This window comes from Cynara cardunculus (assembly GCF_001531365.2).
Source record: "Cynara cardunculus var. scolymus isolate 2C chromosome LG 1, CcrdV1, whole genome shotgun sequence".
Classification (NCBI taxonomy): domain Eukaryota; kingdom Viridiplantae; phylum Streptophyta; class Magnoliopsida; order Asterales; family Asteraceae; genus Cynara; species Cynara cardunculus.
The window spans coordinates 45,587,736-45,605,902 of NC_037528.1; the positions used below are offsets into that span (position 1 = coordinate 45,587,736).

Here is an 18,167-nt window from a genome sequence, read left to right on the forward strand (position 1 = left end):
AAGTGGGTGCCAACTAATAAGACAAAAGCTTCATCAAAATTGGGCTTTGTCCGGGCCCAAGGTCGTTGACCACGCCTCTTCTATGGATCAGCCCACTTTTTCACGGCCCAAACAAAATTTCAGCTCTTGGACAGGTGCTATAGGACCATGCCACTCCTGGTCCTATAGGACTGCTGTAGGATTGGGCCCCAAAATCGTCAAAAACCTGCATAAACAAGAAATTAACATTAGATATACAATATTACTACTAATATATGAAAAAGACATAAAAAGACTCAATTAAGACACTAATGGGCAAATAAAACAAAGGAAAATGGTTAAGAAAATGATGTAATAAGATTAATAAATTAACACTTATCACCCACGATTATAAAAAAAGTTCAAGACAATGTATTGTGCCTTCTTTTACATTTAAAGGTTGATAATGCAATCGAAGAATCTCATCATCACAAAAGGAATATCGAAGTTTAAAACACGGAAAACATAATATATGATTACATCAAATAAAACATATAACTGGGACGTTTACCAAGAGCTTATCAGTAAGAGTTATCACCATCACTTATCTTATCAGGTGACATTATTGAGCATCAAAATGAATTGTTGATAAATGGTTTTTTACTCGGTAAGCGCTAATCAGGGTTAGAGAACATGTGTACCCACGTCTCACATTCTCCGAAACCTTGCTTCAAATGGGATATGCTAAATTCGTTTGGTTTTGCTGATTTTAACTAGTCTAGTTACGTGGACGATCTTGGTTGAAAAATTTATTATAAAAAACTTCAATTACATGTACATTGTAAAACTATTGGTAATATAGTTATCAAGTTATATCATCAATCTTGGTGTTTGAGATTGCTTATAAAAACAACTTATTTACTTATTCTAATGTGACACTGGTAATAAACACTTTTGAGTGTTTGGATAAACAATTTATACCGGTACCAAACCGGTAATAAGAAGTTTTTGAAGAAGTTAAACCATTATGACTTATAATAAGTTGATAAGTACTTTTGTAGAAAAACATAAGTTGTTTCAAATAAGCAAATCCCAAACACCCCCATTACATGGAAAAGAACATGTCATATGAAAATCAACCAATGTTATATAAATTGCAAATTCATTCATAATGTAAAACAGGTGGGAAATCTAATTGAAAAGAAAATTATTATTACACCTAATAAAACACAAGTTTAAAACAACTAAGGGGCCGTTTACCAAATGTTTATATGGGTAAGTGCTTACCAAATCACATTGGATGAATACGACAAACACCAAGAATCGTACCCGGTAAGAACGAAGACAAGGACCGAGAGTCTTACCCGGTAAGTGATGACGACGATTCTTACCACGGTTAGCACTTATCGGGTAAGTTATTACATACAATGTCGTTCTGTCGGACTCAAATCTTACCAGGTAAGTAAACGATAATGTTGAATTTTACCTGGTAAACGCTTACCGGGTAAGTGTTTAGGTAAATGGCCCCTAAGACACTTTCACGTTTTGGGTGATTAAGGGTTCATTTACCAAACACACGTACTAACAAGATCACCACCATAACCTACTTTATTGGACAACATTTTTGGTCATCAAAATGAATTGAAAGCACTTACCGTGTAAGAGTCTTCTCTCTTACTTACTAGGTAAGATTTTTTGTCCTTGCTATGCTTTTTACCAGGTCAGATAAAACGAAATGATTATAGACCATTTCCATTGGTCGTTATTTACTTTTCATATCCAAATTACAGTAATAGGAGAAACTACTGATTATTTAATTTTCAGATTCAAAGGAACATCAATAACAAACATACGGTTGTCATTTGAATTTGAAAAAAATAAATAAAGATTAATAAAAATGATATATTTCTTTCGTTTTATTGGTTCATTATATTTTACTGTTGATTTATTGAAAAAATCTCCAACAACTATGCTATATTTTTTTAAATAAAGTATCAAAAGTAAAAATCTAAAAAAAAATTACATCAAACTCCAATAGTTACTATATTTAGAGACTGCAACATTAATTATATTATTAAAACTAGAAAGGTGCTTGCATAATATAGCGAGATATATCTCGATTATGTATCGTTCTATTATTTATCTATGTCGATATAATACGGTTTTTAGTGGTTTTGAGAAAATGGTAATGTTTTTATTTTTAAATAAAATATAAATCTAAAGATTTCATAAAAAATTGAAGAAAACATATATATCGATATTAGTGTCAAATTTACTATTTAAATTTCTCGATTTTTATGTAATTTTTCTTTAATTTAATATTTTATTTAGATTTAATAACAAARYAATTTAWTTATCATTTAATAATATATTTTTTTTATAAAAATAATAATTACGTATTTAGTTGTAACTAATGATAACCCTAATTATATTTTAGATTTTTTTATATTCAAAATAAAATGTATATCTCGTATTTGATTATGTTTATCTATCACTAGTTAAACAAATTCAAAAATAAAGCTTTAATAAGTTGTATTTACGTATAATTTACTTATAATCTTAAATTTTAAGTAATATGCATCAATAAACAATACTTTATTCAATTTTAATGTCTCCTATCAATGAAAAAATTAAAATATTATTTCTATCTCTTATATATTAGATTTTCTTTCTAGATTTCTCCAAGATTTTCAAAAACTATCTCTTCTTTTTTCTATTTTAGCATATCTTACAGGATACCGACAAAAAGGGAAATCTAAAACCATCAAAATTCTTATTTTAACATGACTGTTGAAGATGATCCAATACTTAATTTTCTTTATAAAAAAAATATACCGGTAATAAAAAGTTTTTTAGTATTTTGATGGGAAAAAAAAAGAAATACTCATATATCGGTTTAGCACCGGGATAAGGAGTTCTTGATAAGTTACCTTCTTATAACGTATTAACTTATTTCAGTATGATACCGGTGATAAAAAGTTTTTAGTGTTTGAATGAAAAAAAAAAACACTTAAGGGGCCGTTTACTAAACGCTTATCCGGTAAATTTCTTCACCGGATGAACATGACAAGGTCCAAGAATCTTACCCGGTAAGAGCGATGATAAGGATAAAGTGTCTTATCCGGTAAGTGAGAGTGACGACTCTTATCCGTGTAAGCGTTTACCAGGTAAATTATTGTATATTATACGTTTTGATGTACTACAATCTTACCCGATAAAATAAATTATAGTGTGGACTCCTAACATTAAGCACTTACCGGATAAGCATTTAGGTAAATGGCTCCTTAGTAATTTATTACGTTTTGATACCATTATAAGCTAATTCAAACATTTTTTTATAATTCTAGTTTGACACCATATAAGTTGATAAACACTTTTACAAAAATGCAACAAAATTCAATTTAATTCCTATTTATAGTAAAGAATTTTATTTTCTCTCAATTAGGGGTGTTTGAGATTACTTATAAAAGCTGTTTTTTAACTTATTTCAATCTGATACCGATGATAAGCTATTTTATGGTGTTTGGATAAAAAATAAAACGGTTTATATCGGTGGCAAATCGGTAATAACAACTTAAGCTAATGCAACAAACTTTCACTTTAGAACAAACGAAGTTGATTGCACTAAAGTTGATTGCACTAAAGAGGGAGGAGGGAGGAGGGAGGAGGGAGGAGGGGAAAGGGAAAACAGGAATGCCGCTGGGAAAATACTACTGCGACTACTGCGATAAGCAGTTTCAGGATACACCGTTTCACCGGAAACGCCATATTCAGGGGCTTCACCACCAGAAAGCCAAAGCTCTTTGGTATGCATCTATACCACGAGGTTCCATTTCTCTCTCTCTCTCTTCTATCTCCTGCTCTATGTCTTCTTTTACCTAAATCATATCATATGCTTTCTGTTTTTACAGATCCCAATCAGATATCCCTAGAGTCATCCGCTATTGGGGTATGCAACCGCTTCATTCGGACGGTAATTCTTTCGTTCGCTACTGACTTTATCAACTTCCATTTCGGTGTTGAATTGTTTTTGGGGATAATTGTGTAAGGGAAAAAAACTAACTCCGTTTATGCTAACGCAGTTTACTTAATGCTATTGCTGTATGATCGATATTTAGAGTTTCATGGTATTTCCCTCTGTTGCACATGGATGATAGAGAAATGTTTTTGATCAAACATGCTATCTTTCAACCAAATAAAACATTATAGCAAATACTAGGAAATAGAATAAAATATGATCTTAAATTTGCAACAAAACTTGTTCAATTTTGTAGCTTTGACATCGAACAACAAAAGATAAATCTTGAAAAAGATATTTCCCAGATTAGCTGCAGTGATCCTCTATGTCTGATCATTTGATTTGCATGGCTAACTTGGATGCTTGGTTTTGTTCGATTCCATTTGGATGCCTGATATTTCGATTAGATGTTTGGTTCTATTTGCATCACCAGTTGATCATTAATTCGATTTAGTTTTTGTATCTGTGGTTGTCATTATGTGTTGTTTTGTCTGAACATGGGAAGAAGAAGAAGGCGCAAATTCGGTTCTGATGATAGAAAAATATAACAAGTTTACACTTATTAACGGTTTGATTGACCAGCTCTTTCAGAATAGAGATATGATTACTTTATGCTGGCAGGATAGTGAACACTTTTGACCTATCACTTGCTTACCTCAAGAAAGCTCTCTGAAAACATTCTTCCCGTCCGATTGTCATTATCAACCAACGAAGTCAAGATTGATCTTCGTCTTTCATTTCCGCTTACGCTTCCCCGGTTTGGGGGATTAATTGTAGAGGGAGTTCTATTAGGCACTAAATTGACAAAAGGCCATTGCTTGTGAACTAAAGCTTCAGCCATCAACTATTGGACACTTACCCAGTGTTCTGGTTTGATGGAATGATTTGGAGGGACTAGGATTTTGTGGAGGGATTTGGAATCGGAGAGATTCGGATTCAGAAGAATTTGGAATGTTTTTTGTGTTTGGTTGTTAGGATTTGGAATGGAATTGAATTCCATTCTTTATAAATAATTTGTAAAACAAATTACAAATAATTATAAAAATAATTAAATATTATTAATTTATTATTGGAAAACAAACGTTTTAAACATATTTAAAAAAATATTATATACAAATCCTTCGAAATCCCTTGAAGTCCCAACCACCCCCATAGGATTTCAAAATCCTATGTTTGAGGGATTTCAAATTCGAGCAATCCTGCAAACCAAACATGGGATTGGAATGGATTTAAATTCCAACTCACCCCAAATTCTTTCCATTCCTGCAAACCAAACAGGACCTCAGGGTTGTGAAAACCAACCTCAATCAGATGGAGAGTACGCTATTGATATGATTTTGAGGATCCAAGCATGTAATGGATGAATTCTTTTTTAAGGTATGCCAAGTTCAATGATTACTTCTTTTCTATTTTCCCACTTCATGCTTGCTAGAATTAGGTTGGGTATAGTAGAATAGAAAAGGTCATTTAGTTTATATTAGGTTCTGTTCTTGGTCTTCTGTTCCACCTTTCTACTGTATATTTGATCTCTCCAATATCCACAAGTAATAGAGATGACTTCACCTAATTGGTGTTGAAGAACAAATTTGACTTTAAGATGGTAATAGACATGCACTTTGGTGGAGTTGGGTGAAATGAATAACATGAACTATTTGTTCATAGAGAGAACAGTGAAAAATACACCTTTAATGTAGGGATATTTTGCATTCTTCTCTTTTCTTTTAATTTTCTTCATATACCTTTTACTTCAGTGAAGCTATTCTACAAATTAAATGACATCTCCAAAATGTTGGCATCTTTTTGTTAGAGTTTTAGTGCCATTCTGGTTGTGTTCTCTAAATATGAGGTTTGGTTATTGACATCTAAAATGGATAAGATTATAAAATGTATATTTATATACCGATAATATCAAACTGACTTGAATAGATCAGTGAATAGGTCTCATAAGATCTTAAAGAAATAGAAATTGGGACTTTAAATGAACATTAAACCATGCGAAAGATTGCAATCACCACAACCATGCGAGCATTATTACAGATGTTGAGCTCAAGTAAAGCCTAATACTATTTTAAAGTAATACAGCCACAGTATCAAATGTCATATTCCAAAAACTAAAATGAATTTACCAGCCAAATTCACTACTTGCCGTGTTGGTTTATATCTGTTTACGAGCCAGAGTTCTCCCATTCTTTGGCTCCGGATACTCGTTTTATTTGACTTGTTAATAAGGATGCTGTTGGGTGCCCTACCATCAAGGACTTGGCCCGCCATCAATTTTTTTCCAGACATCTATTTAAACCATGTGTTGTCTTTACATTTATTTTGTTCTGGTATCCTGATCAATTCCAGCTTGCTGCTTGCAGGGTTCATGCCCATATGGTGATTCTTGTAAATATCTTCATCCTAATCGAAACCTGCAAAACAGGAATGTGCAGGGGTTTGCAGGTAAAATTCCAGATTTTCAAAAGGATTTATATTAAACCTGCAAAACTTCCTTTATTTCCTTTCTCTCTCACTCATCATCATCACCATCATCATCATTTGACAACCAGTTCTGATCAATATCTGATGCATCATTAACCGGTTACTTCCCATTCTCTCTTGTTCAAGTGACATATTGAACAAATTGAATGGTACATAACAACTGGTTTTCCTTTTCTAACTCTAATATATTGAATCTCATCTCTTGTTTAGCTACAAACAGCATGGAAACCCAAATGCCAAGTTTCCAGAGGAGCCAACCCATTGAGAGATCCTCATTACCAGGCAAGTTCTGCTATGAATATTAGTTTGGATAATCTGCAAACTTTACTGCAAGATTTTGGTCTACCTACTTCCTTTCCATACATACAAACACATGCATACATACAAGCATACATACATATGTCTATGTATATGCAGGGGGTAAATAAGATGAGAACCATAAAAAGGTTATAAACTCGTGAGAAACGTTCTAAAAATATTTTTTCACATATATTTGTTTCATAGTGTACTAGTTTCACATGTAGTTGTTTCACAATGTGAAACTTTTCAAGTGTATTTTTTTGTTAAATTATGTGAACCAAAAAAAAGGTTTCAAATGTATTCTTTTCACAATGTGAACACAAACATATGTGAAACAAATCAACAATACCTTGAAGTCTTTGGTGAAAAAAATCATGTAAAAAAATAATTTTTATATCAGTTCTCACGGGTTTTTAACCGTTTTTGGTCCTCTATATGCATGTATCTATGTGTGTGTGTGTGTATGTATGCATGTGTATTTAGGTATGGACAACTTAACAATTGTCATTTCAATTATATGTCTTAACATTGTAAACAATCTAATACATGGACTGGCCACTTTAGCAATCTTTAAGATATGAAACCTGTTCAATGGCTCTAGCCAACCGAGCATGTAGCCCTTAAAAATGTTACAGGGTTGCAGTTATAAATATCATGATGGTATGTTGCGAGGTTATTTAGTTAGATGACAACAATGAGTTTTCAATTTTAGAATCACCTTTTAATTTTTAGTTTACTCTGTAACCTTCAAATGACCACCTTTGGTGTTACACGCCATGCCTCTGTAAACATCCTGCCTCGTAAAATCTTGAAAAAACGTTAGAAAGTTAGGAGCTTTTTACTACACACTTACCGTCTCTTACCGGGTAACGGAAGTACTGAACACTTATTGCTTTTTACTGACGCTTACCTGGTCAAAATGGTGTTTTTTACCAACAATTTTATCGTGCCATTTTGCTAAACCAAGAATCTTACCCGGTAAATGAGGGGGTGTCTCTTACCTGGTTAGCATTTACAAGGTAAGAGACGTTTATACTATGCTATTTTATTGACCAAGAATCTTACCCGATAAGCTAAGGGTTGTGAGTCTTACCTGATAAGCACTTTCCCGGTTTGTGTTTGTAAATGATCCCATAGTTTGCAAAATTGACTTTCATAGAAGGTTATTTAACTAAATCATCCTTGTGTTGCGTTTGCAGGGGGCATGGTCGTAGATAGGATGGGTGTTATGCTAGAAAATCTACCTCCATCGTTAAGACCTCCACCAGAAAACGGTTATCCGCCTCTTCCATTTGTGGATTGGGGATAGGGATCTTCTTCGTTTCGGTATATACGAATGTTCAAATTCTTCATACTTGCGCGTTATCAAGCGTTATTGGAGTATGGTCAAATGCCATTTGTTGGGATATGTAATCTTTCTTTTGTAATAAGAGATCTTTACCCTCAGATCAATCCGAATTGAATGTCAAGAGGTGCATATTTCGTTCTAAAGCGTCATTCATGGATGAGCATTAGATTAAAAGTGATCAAGGGTTCAGATCTCTCACTTTAACTTCCTTTCTCACATGATCATTCGCCTTTGGTTATATCACTTATATAGTGTAGACTGTAATCGAAAGGATTAGGTTCCAGTGAGAAGTGTAGTTATGGTGAGAAGCGTAAGAAGATATCTTCATCCTTGGATAAATCTTAATTGATTGTCAACACTAATGCTATGTATCAAGATGTATCAGATTAATTTCCTTCTAATACGCAATTCATGGGTGGACATGAAATTTCAAGTGATCAAGAGTTCATATATCTTCTTACGCTTCTCACATTAACTTTCTTTCTCACACGATCTTTTGCCGTACTCGAAAATGGCTGAAATATGGTCACAAGACCTCCTCAACAGCTAGAAAATTCAAAAAAAAAAATCAGTCCCGCATCCATAACTGATCCTGTGATACATCCTAGGTAATGCATCATTTTTAAGGAAAATTGTAACCGTTCCTAAACCGTCGGACTTAATCTGGTCCCGATCCCGATCCAGGTCTCTCTGTGGGCCTAGCCAGAGTGTGCATCTCTACCGAATAAATGGGTGTTTGGGATTGCGTATTTGAAACAACTTGTGTTTTTCTACTAAAGCACTTGTCAACCTATTATAAGTCAGAAGAGTTTAACTTCTTCAAAAACTTTTTATTACCGGTTTGATATCGATATAAATTGTTTATCTAAATACTTAAAAGTGTTTATTACCGATGTCATAATAAAATAAATCAATAAATTGTTTTTATAAGCAATCCCAAACACCCTAAAAAACAAACTTCTAGATTGGTGTTTAATCGGTCCAGCTTTCACCGTAAATGCATTTCTTGTTGCATCACCAACTTATTTTAACATGATAAAATTAATGCCCACGTCATGCACACCACATGGGACTCTTAAATTTCTATAATATAATTTAATTAAATTTTGTTAGAAATTATGGATTTCGTATTTTTTTTAAACCGTGGTCTTTCTTTCTTTATGATTTACAACTCATTTTAATTTTCATTTATGAAACTAGACTGTATTGACAATTACCGAATGATTTGATACATGATGATTAAGTGGCCAGAATGATTAAGAGACTCTTATGATATAGTGCAAAATGAAATAAAATTGTTTGGTAATTGTGTACAATGAAATTAAGGCTCTTAATAGTTAAGGGAGATCCATGATACAAAATCATTCAGATGGTTTTAGAACTATTAAGAGGCACACTTTTTTTTTGCCAACCAAGATTCACCTGTTAACGGTTCAGAGGTTGTCTCTTAATGGAACTATTAAGAGGTAAACAAACAACCCCTAATTACTGCTCTTAAAGTATGAGCAACTAAATTGAATTGTAAATTACAGAGACTAAAAAAGTAATAAAGTTTAAATCAAAAAAACAAAAACAATAATAAATTATAAACAATTGGGATGAAAATCGTAATTTCAAAACAATAAAAATGAAAATAGAAATTTTCAAAAGACCATAGGAAAGAAAAACGTAACTTATTCGTGTAATTTTCAAGAAGGGTGCACATCACATCATCTGCAGCTTTCATTTTTAACGAGTTTCTCAAAGGCTTATACTCGACAAGGATTCGACTTATTGAATAAGTATGAGCAGAAAAATTATCCATTTACCCATTATCCAACATTTTAATAGGTACGGTACAGATAAAATAACCCATTATCTGATCCATATCCTACCCATTGCCAATGAGATATTTACCGTGTATTGATTTTATTTATCAGTTAGGTGGCGTTTGTTTTTTAAAAGGTGCTGAAGTCTGAAGTCTGAATTCACTTCTGATTTTTAAGAGGTTGTGCTGAAGTTTGAAATCTGAATCAGTCAGACTGTTTATTTTTTACGTCTGAAATATGAAGTTTGAAGATGAGAGATCGAGAGTTGATATGGATCGACAGTTGACAAAGTTGAGAGATGAGAGATCGAGACAGAAGAGTTGATCTAGAGAAATCGAGTGCAAAGAGATCAGAGTAGGTAGGCGACGATTTGAAATAAGAGGTAATAAGAGGTTTCGCAACCACTTAAATTTTCAGACCTAATAAGAGCTTTTAAGCTCTTAATTGAAGAAAAAAAAACAAACACACTGAATCCTCTTATGTCTGACCGATTCAGACTTAAGAGGACATTAAGAGCTTTTTTATTAAAAACAAACAGCCCTTTAGTTATATGACTTCAAACATGAAAGTTTAGGAAGTTGTATATCTAATTTAGAATGAAATATCTATTAAATATTTGATTATGTTTATTAGTTAGTTATATGAATTAAAATCTACAACTTTTAAAAAGTTGTATTCATCGTACACTATTAATTTGTAATCTTTAATTTTAAGTAACATATATCAAAAAGAGTATTTGTATAAAAATGGTGTTTTAAATTTTTATTTCAAATGTTTTATACAGTAGTAGAAGGGTACTCGAGCAATGCAACGAGATACATCTCAATTTTAATGTTTTCGTTTTATTTTGTCTCCGTCGATGTTATAATACGATTTTATGTGATACTGAAAAAACAATAATGTTTTTATATTTTGAATACAATATAAATTTTAAGGTATCAAAATTTTTTAAAAACAAATGTGTCGATTTTAGTATCAAATTAAATATTTAAAAGTTTTTGTTTTTTTTAATTTTTTTAAATTCAATTCTTATTATAGTTTAATTTAAATTTAATAATGAAGTCATTGATTTTTGGTTTAATAATATTATTATTTTATAAAGATAATAACTAAATTTTGTTACAATTCAATAATTATCCTAAATATATTTTATATTTAAAATAAGATACCTATCTCGTATTTGATTATGTTTATCTACAGTTAATTATATGAATTTAAATATGGAGCTTTAATAAGTTATACATACACATAATTTACTTGTAATATTGAATTTTAAGTAATATGCATCAATAAATAATACTTTATGTATAAAAAATGAGTTTTAAGAATTTTTATCAAATGGTTTACGATATAATATGGATGAATATAATAAAATTTATAAAATCAAATTAAAATATTTGAAAGAAAATAAAAATTAATATTATTGATTTTGCTGTTTGTTTCAACTTTCGCGTGCCTTAGTATCTTCGTCCACCTTGGTCGACAAGTAAAGAGTCTGCAAAAACCTAATCAACCGATCTCCTATCACTGGATAACAATGGCGTTGCAATGGATGATTCTGACGTATGTTGTTGCCGCTGAGGCAGCCATAGCCTTGTTGCTCACTATGCCTTCCCCCAAGGCCTTGAAGTCTAGTCTCGTCTCTTTAATTTCTCTCATTTTACAACCCTCCATGTTCATCGTCCCCTTTGCTGGTTTTCAGCTTCTAGGTGTTCTCTTCTTTAGCCCTTAAATTAGGTCGTGATTCTTGATTTTGTGATTGCCTCTAGTTTTTGTGTTTTATGATTTCCTGTTTTTGTTGTTCCAGATATCTACTGGAAGAACGAGCACAGGTTGATGTGTTCTGGAGAGACCTGTACTACTGCTGAGAGAGATCGATACGAGAGATCGGTAAATGTTTTTTCAACCCTAGAATCTATTAGTTGAGAATTAGTTACCCATTTCAAGCGTTTGCTTTGAGATGGATCCTTCTTTGAGGTTAGAGAGGACTTATGGTGAAATTTGGTAGTCTCTCCAGATGGTTGAATTTTTAGAGAACCTTCATCTATCTGTGACTACTTCAGCCATTAACAATGTCAATATTCTACTATACATCCACATTTTGTTTCTGTTTGGTTAAGGGATGTTGTAAAAAGTTAAAGGATAATCCTGGAGGTTATCATTGTTTATGGTTTCCTTATCCACAAAGAGTCCCTTGAGTTGGGATCCCTTATGAGAGTTCAAAGCTGCGAAAAATCCATTGCTTTATGATGGTCCATTCTACATATCCTATTCCATTCCCTTTGGTTCCTTCCGAATTTAGTTGTCAATGATGAAGATTATCAACTCCTGGACTTCCGTTTTTGCACTTTGAGCCTCTTCTTATTTAGATTATCTTTAAAACTAAATTTTGTTTTTTGGTGGAACATGCCATTAGTCTCAACTCTCAAGATCCAAGAATCATTTAGTTCCCATCTTGCAAGTTGCAAGGTACTCATTGTTTGTCATCATAAGCATCATCACCTTGTTTAAAGCTATATGCAGCAATCACCTCACTTGTACTAACTACACCATTGGCGAAAAAAAATACTGTTTAAGAAGATCCTAATGTAAATCTTACAACTCTGTTCAAGAAATATCATTGGTAGGATCTCTGGTTCTTTTAGCTTGCTTGAGCATCATTAGCATTGCTCTACATTTTATTTTTTCCATCTAGTTCAAAGAATGTATCTCAGTGGCAGAATAGAGTGCTTAGGAGCAATCTTATCTAAGAAACAATTACAACATGAATTTATGGCGTACATTGTAAAGAAAAAAATTGCCTCCATAATGTCATTTCAAATTTTCAATCTGCACTTGTTTATTTGCAAGTTGCAACTTTCGTGAGTTTTCAGTTGCACTATAGCTATGTTGTTACAGCGCTCAAAATTTGAAATTGCGGGCACGACTTAGCAGTTATAGCGATGGTATAGCTGTCCGAAACTAGCAATTCATATCATAATTACAATTATATATGTATGTATATTTTGGCAGTTGAAGTCCATCTAGTAGTTATTGAAATTGCATATTAATATCTATGTTTTGGCAGCCAAATACATACTCCTAACAAGTAAAAAAGAAATAAGCGAAGTCTTAAATGACTTATAAAGTCAAACCAACTAAATTTCAGCTTCAAAATTGACATCATTCCAAAACATTGTTGAGCAACTTCACAGTTCAAAAGTCGTGAACTTCAAAAATCTTAACCTAAACCTAAAAGAGCTCGACTCTTGGCAAAAAAAAGAGCACGACTAATTGAGCCGAACACTGAAGAGCCCAACTAAAGTAAAAAATCAAGCACAAGGAAAATTGCGGATTTAGCACCGCTATCGCAAATGAAAATTGCGGTCAAAATGCGGCGCTATTTGCGGCACCACAATTTCACACTGCTATTATTCCGAGGACTGCGAACCACTGTACCACCGCTATAATGATGCAATTAATAACATAGCAATATAGTCATAGTTACCGTTATAACAGGCCTCCTGCTCAAATCTAATTGCTATGTTTGGTTTCAACAATGTGGCGCCTCTTCAGCAGGCTTGTTAGACCAGCATCAAGACGAAAACAATACAAAGTAGTATATGGCAGGGTAGGTAATGTGGAACATGAGATGAGTGAAAATGTGGTGGGGTGGGATTCGGTTCGTTTCAGTAGCTAAACTGAATCGGGATGTTACAAAGTTGTGTGCATGAAAGTAAGAATTTATACATGATATGTAAATTTTAGACACTGCAATGTTTTTTTTGAATATTCTCATCTTAATGATTCAGTTTAGACTTTAGTGTATGTATTTCGAGGTTTCCTCTTATTTATCTAACTCTTTCTTTAGACACTAGTTGGAAAAATCTTCTTTGAATTATCATGGCTTTTACTAATTTTGGTTCTTCATTTAGTGTTGTACATCTAGTTCACAATGTGATATTAGGAACAGTTTAATAGATGCTGGATTGGATTGCAGTTGTGGATTGTTCCCAATGAATGATATTTACCGTAGTTCAACCAAAATAAATGAGTAGCTTCAAGTAAGTCATACCATACTGGCTAGTCTTGAGTAAACATGAGAGGTAGCCATTGGCGTGCCACTTTAGGTGCCACACATTAAGTAAATCGACCATTGATTGATCAATCAACTATTGAACAATGGCTTTTGCTTATCAAACAACTTTGAATTTCTTGGTACTTGTATTAATCTTCATTGTGGGAGGTTTACTTGTGGTTTCTCCACATGCTTGAGTTTTTGGCTGTATCGTTGGATCTTTCAGGTATTGTTTAGCGTTATTAGCTGGTTTGCTTAATTTTTCTTGTTTACGTTTGGTGCTTTTGTGCAGTTTCAGTTGAGTTTCAGCTAAGATGCAGGTTGAGATTTTGTCTTTTAAGATGTGACAGGGTTGTGCACGTGTCAGTCGTTTGCTGTTGTAATATCAACACTAATTTTAGTCGGTTTATAATGTCCAATCAAAATCTTATTAATAGAAATCTATTTAGCCAAATTTAATATAAAATTTATTGATTATCTTAATCCAACACCTATAGTTTGCTAATCAAATAAGAACGGTACTATAAAGTTAACAGTGGACTATATTACATAGTATAGTGATGTTGATATCTAGGATATGTGATAAGCATGTCTAGACAAGACGTAGGTAGTAATGATATCTTCTAGTACTTGGGTATATCAATATAATGCGGAGATTGATATGGAAAGTAGTGATAGGATAAGACTGGGTTGGATGAGATTGCGACAAGTTTAGATGTCATCCTGGAACGTTCCATTGAAGCTGAATCGTAATATCTGTTGGTTGAATGTGTTAGACTTGCTATGATATATAGAATAGGATGTCAAGCTATCAAATACAGCATGCACAAATATGAGTGTTGTAGAAATGCTAGTACCATGGTGGATGGATATGTGCATGTGTTGAGGGATATGATTACAAATGAATTGTGTGAGAGAAGGTTTGTGCCGCAATTGAGGAGCAACACAACATGAGATGGTGTGTGTCTGTCTCAATTATCAATCTTTGAATGCACCAGTTAGAGAGCCAACTTTTACCAAACCAAACCAAACGAGCCGGGTATGCCCCATCCGGAGGTGGGGTCAGGGGTGGTTTAAGATGTAGGCATACGTGGCCTCTACCCTAAATAATAGAGTGGCTGATTCTGTGACTACGCCAGCTAGTGAAAAGTGTGTGAAAGCGAGAAAAACAGATATGTTAAAAAATGAGAAGCTAGATAAGAGCCAACTTGTACCAGGAGGATGTAAAAATAGGTGAGCTAGGGGTTGGCAAAGATTGGCATGGGGGAAGTAGGGAAGAGAAATTTGAGTGATTAACAAGTTGACCTTAGATAGGAGTGCATGGAATGGGGATTCACCTCTTAATTTTTTTTATCAGGTCTCAGTGCTTTATAATTTCTTTTCCGTTATTTTTGGCCTGTCTTAACTGAATTGCGATAAAAGGCTTGCCATGTTATACAAAACCATCATGTTGATCAAGAGGCATAACTGGAAAAGCGTTACTTGAAGTAACTTTCAGGAAAACTAGCTTATGGCTAACTAAAAAGGGTCTTTTCAATAAGCTCAAAAAATAGGCTAGCTTATGGTTGCTAAAAATGGGCTAAATCAAACTGTATTTTAACATTTATATTCAAATTACTGTGCAAACTGAACCTTGCTGTTACTTGTTGCAAATTGGATTGATAATGCGATTGTTCTTGCAGATATACAAGGCTCAGAGGAATGTAATTCTGTGTTGTGCAGCATGTCTTCTCTACTGGTACATGGTTATTGCATGGCTTTCATGATACATGAAATATATATATAACCAAATGAGAGCCTCAAAAATGTTGGGAAGTAATGAAACATGTATTGTTTCACATGTGAGATACATGTACATAAGTTTCACATTATGAGACAAATACATGTGAAACAATACCTTAAATTCTAGCCTTAGAAGAAACAAATACATATGAAACAATACGGCGAGATTGGTTCTCAACTTTTTTGAGGTTTGTACAAAATTTGTATCGCAAAATCCATGTCATAAAGCTCAAAAAGTGCCTAACTTTATGCAACGACTGCCCATAGTCTACAATGACCTCTATTTTCTACACGGGCATCAATCGGCCATATGCATTTGATGTGATGCAGGTGTATCTATCGTGTTTGCAAGTACTACAAGGAGATTCAGAGTATGGAGGAAGTCGAAAAGAGGTACAAGGAAGAGTAGAATACTTCCATCGGATTGCGTTGCAGGTACCATATTTGTATGTCGTCTTGGTGTTTCAAGCCGTAGAGTTTATTGTACCTTATATCGTGAATTTATGCATTATTGTGTAATAAAAGACAAGCTTAAGTATTCTAGTTTGATACCAATGTGCCATTTTCTTTCTTCTTTCTCTGTTGCTTACTTTTTGGTAGTCTCGGTTCTTTCTTTCCTTTTTGCTCACACTTTTGCATAAGCTCGGTCTATTCTTTAGGGTAGAGGTAGAGATCCGATATGCATGCATTCCATTCTCCAGATCTCACTTTCGAGTGAGATATAATGGATTTATTTGGTTATGTGTTTTTCTTTTTTTGCTGAGACATCGTTGGTGCTATGCATCCCTTTTTCCCTTTGCTTGGTCGAATTGTTGTGGAACGTGTTTAGATGCTTCTGTAAACGGGGTTTTGGCATATATACGTATACGTACATGTATATATATAGAGAGAGACTTGGGATCATGTGAGAATAAAAGATCTGGTGAGAACAAAATCATAACCTTCATTGACCTATTTCTATTTCCCCTGCCCATTACTGAAACTTTAACAAATTCATACATGTGAAAGAGATGGTAGGTATGTAAAAATTCGTGAAGGTGAGTGTAAGTGAAAATAAAGGTAGATGAAGTTAATTGAAGGTCCGTGTTTTTGGTTAGCAATCAATTGAAGGTAGTAGAAGGTCCACCATCATTTTGCTGTTAGATCAAAAAATAGTTGTATTCAACAATTTAGAAGTATTCTCATCATAACGCTTATTCTCATCGGAACCCAACCTTGTATATGTGTGTGTGTGTGTGTATATATATATATATGCAAAAGATCATATGAGAATGAGAGTTAAGATGAGAAACATAAGAAGAGATTTGGAACCCCTTATCACCTTTAATCTGAAACCCACCCATGAATCGTCCTTGATTCGGGGATTGGTCTAGTTCATCCTGATGCATCTCATCCTAATATGCATTCAAGAGTGGAGAACCCTTCTTATGGTTTTCACCTTAACTCTCTTTTTCACTGAAACCCAACTCTATATATACGAAGGGTCGTGTGAGAAAAAAAGTTTAGGTGAGAAGTGTAAGAAGAGATCTTTACCCTTTGATCACATTTAATCTCATGTCACCCATGAATTGCGCTTTAGAAAGGAATTGATCTGTGCATCTCATTAATGTTGATCTTCAATTATGATTAGGGGTGTACAAGAAACCATCAACTCGTGAAACCCGCCCAGTTCAACCCTATAACAACCCAATTAAATCAAACCCGCCAAACCGTCAACCCACTAATTAGGAGGATTGAAATTGGGTTAGCCTAACTCAACCCAACGCAAACCGCCGACCCGTCGCTAATGTATATTATCTCGATAAAATTATATCTATCCACACACACACACACACACCCCTTAACACGAGTACATTGAAACGACTAGATTGAGTGTTGTTGGACGCCGTCGAACATTGCTGGACACCTTTGAATAAAACCTTCTATGATATGGACCATGTCTTGTTATTGATTTAATTCTTTTTTACCTATATGAAATATATGATCAACAATTTTAAGGATCTTGTAGGAGTTGAGATATTTATTTGGTTTCTTTTGAAAAAAGATAAATATAGTGATCATACATGCAATTATATGATGTCAATGATCGCGTTAGTGTATGATTCTCTTTTGCATAGATGCTCTTAGAAGTTGGAACTACAAATGTTTAAAAGTTGTTTTCTTTCTTCATATAAATTTATGTTTTATTACACAAATGAACATACGAAGGGTTGGGTTGAGTTGTAAAAATATCAAAAACCGTCCAACCCAACCTGCGTACACCTTTAATTATGATTGATCAAATAGTGAAGATTTCTTCTTACCCTTCTCACCTGAATCCACACACACACGCACACACATACATAAGGAAATGTTTATTTGAGAAGTGGTAAATATTGAGAATTAAATAAGTGATCCTAGTCTTTCATCTAG

The 18,167-nt window shown here is 33.5% G+C and overlaps 2 protein-coding genes across 2 annotated transcripts; both read left to right on the forward strand.

Annotated features, from left to right (window-relative positions):
- Positions 1 to 3,623: 3,623 nt before the first annotated feature.
- Positions 3,624 to 8,251, forward strand: LOC112518320 (zinc finger CCCH domain-containing protein 3). The gene is made up of 5 exons (XM_025125972.1): positions 3,624 to 3,784; positions 3,870 to 3,931; positions 6,340 to 6,421; positions 6,671 to 6,742; positions 7,960 to 8,251. The coding sequence occupies exons 1-5, from the start codon at positions 3,652 to 3,654 to the stop codon at positions 8,067 to 8,069; spliced, it is 459 nt and encodes a 152-aa protein (XP_024981740.1). The 5' UTR covers positions 3,624 to 3,651; the 3' UTR covers positions 8,070 to 8,251.
- Positions 8,252 to 11,347: 3,096 nt separating this feature from the next.
- On the forward strand, positions 11,348 to 16,327 carry LOC112517475. The gene is made up of 4 exons (XM_025124923.1): positions 11,348 to 11,625; positions 11,724 to 11,806; positions 15,656 to 15,711; positions 16,086 to 16,327. The coding sequence occupies exons 1-4, from the start codon at positions 11,454 to 11,456 to the stop codon at positions 16,162 to 16,164; spliced, it is 390 nt and encodes a 129-aa protein (XP_024980691.1). The 5' UTR covers positions 11,348 to 11,453; the 3' UTR covers positions 16,165 to 16,327.
- Positions 16,328 to 18,167: the final 1,840 nt, after the last annotated feature.

What these genes read in the sequence shown, in the direction of transcription:
- LOC112518320 (XM_025125972.1), top strand. Translation starts at nt 3,652, where the DNA reads ATGCCGCTGGGAAAATACTACTGCGACTACTGCGATAAGCAGTTTCAG. An exon ending in GCAACCGCTTCATTCGGACG is followed by an intron (nt 3,932 to 6,339) that starts GTAATTCTTTCG and finishes TGCTGCTTGCAG; the next exon opens with GGTTCATGCCCATATGGTGA. An exon ending in GAATGTGCAGGGGTTTGCAG is followed by an intron (nt 6,422 to 6,670) that starts GTAAAATTCCAG and finishes TCTCTTGTTTAG; the next exon opens with CTACAAACAGCATGGAAACC.
- LOC112517475 (XM_025124923.1), top strand. Translation starts at nt 11,454, where the DNA reads ATGGCGTTGCAATGGATGATTCTGACGTATGTTGTTGCCGCTGAGGCA. An exon ending in TGCTGGTTTTCAGCTTCTAG is followed by an intron (nt 11,626 to 11,723) that starts GTGTTCTCTTCT and finishes TTGTTGTTCCAG; the next exon opens with ATATCTACTGGAAGAACGAG. An exon ending in GAGATCGATACGAGAGATCG is followed by an intron (nt 11,807 to 15,655) that starts GTAAATGTTTTT and finishes TTGTTCTTGCAG; the next exon opens with ATATACAAGGCTCAGAGGAA.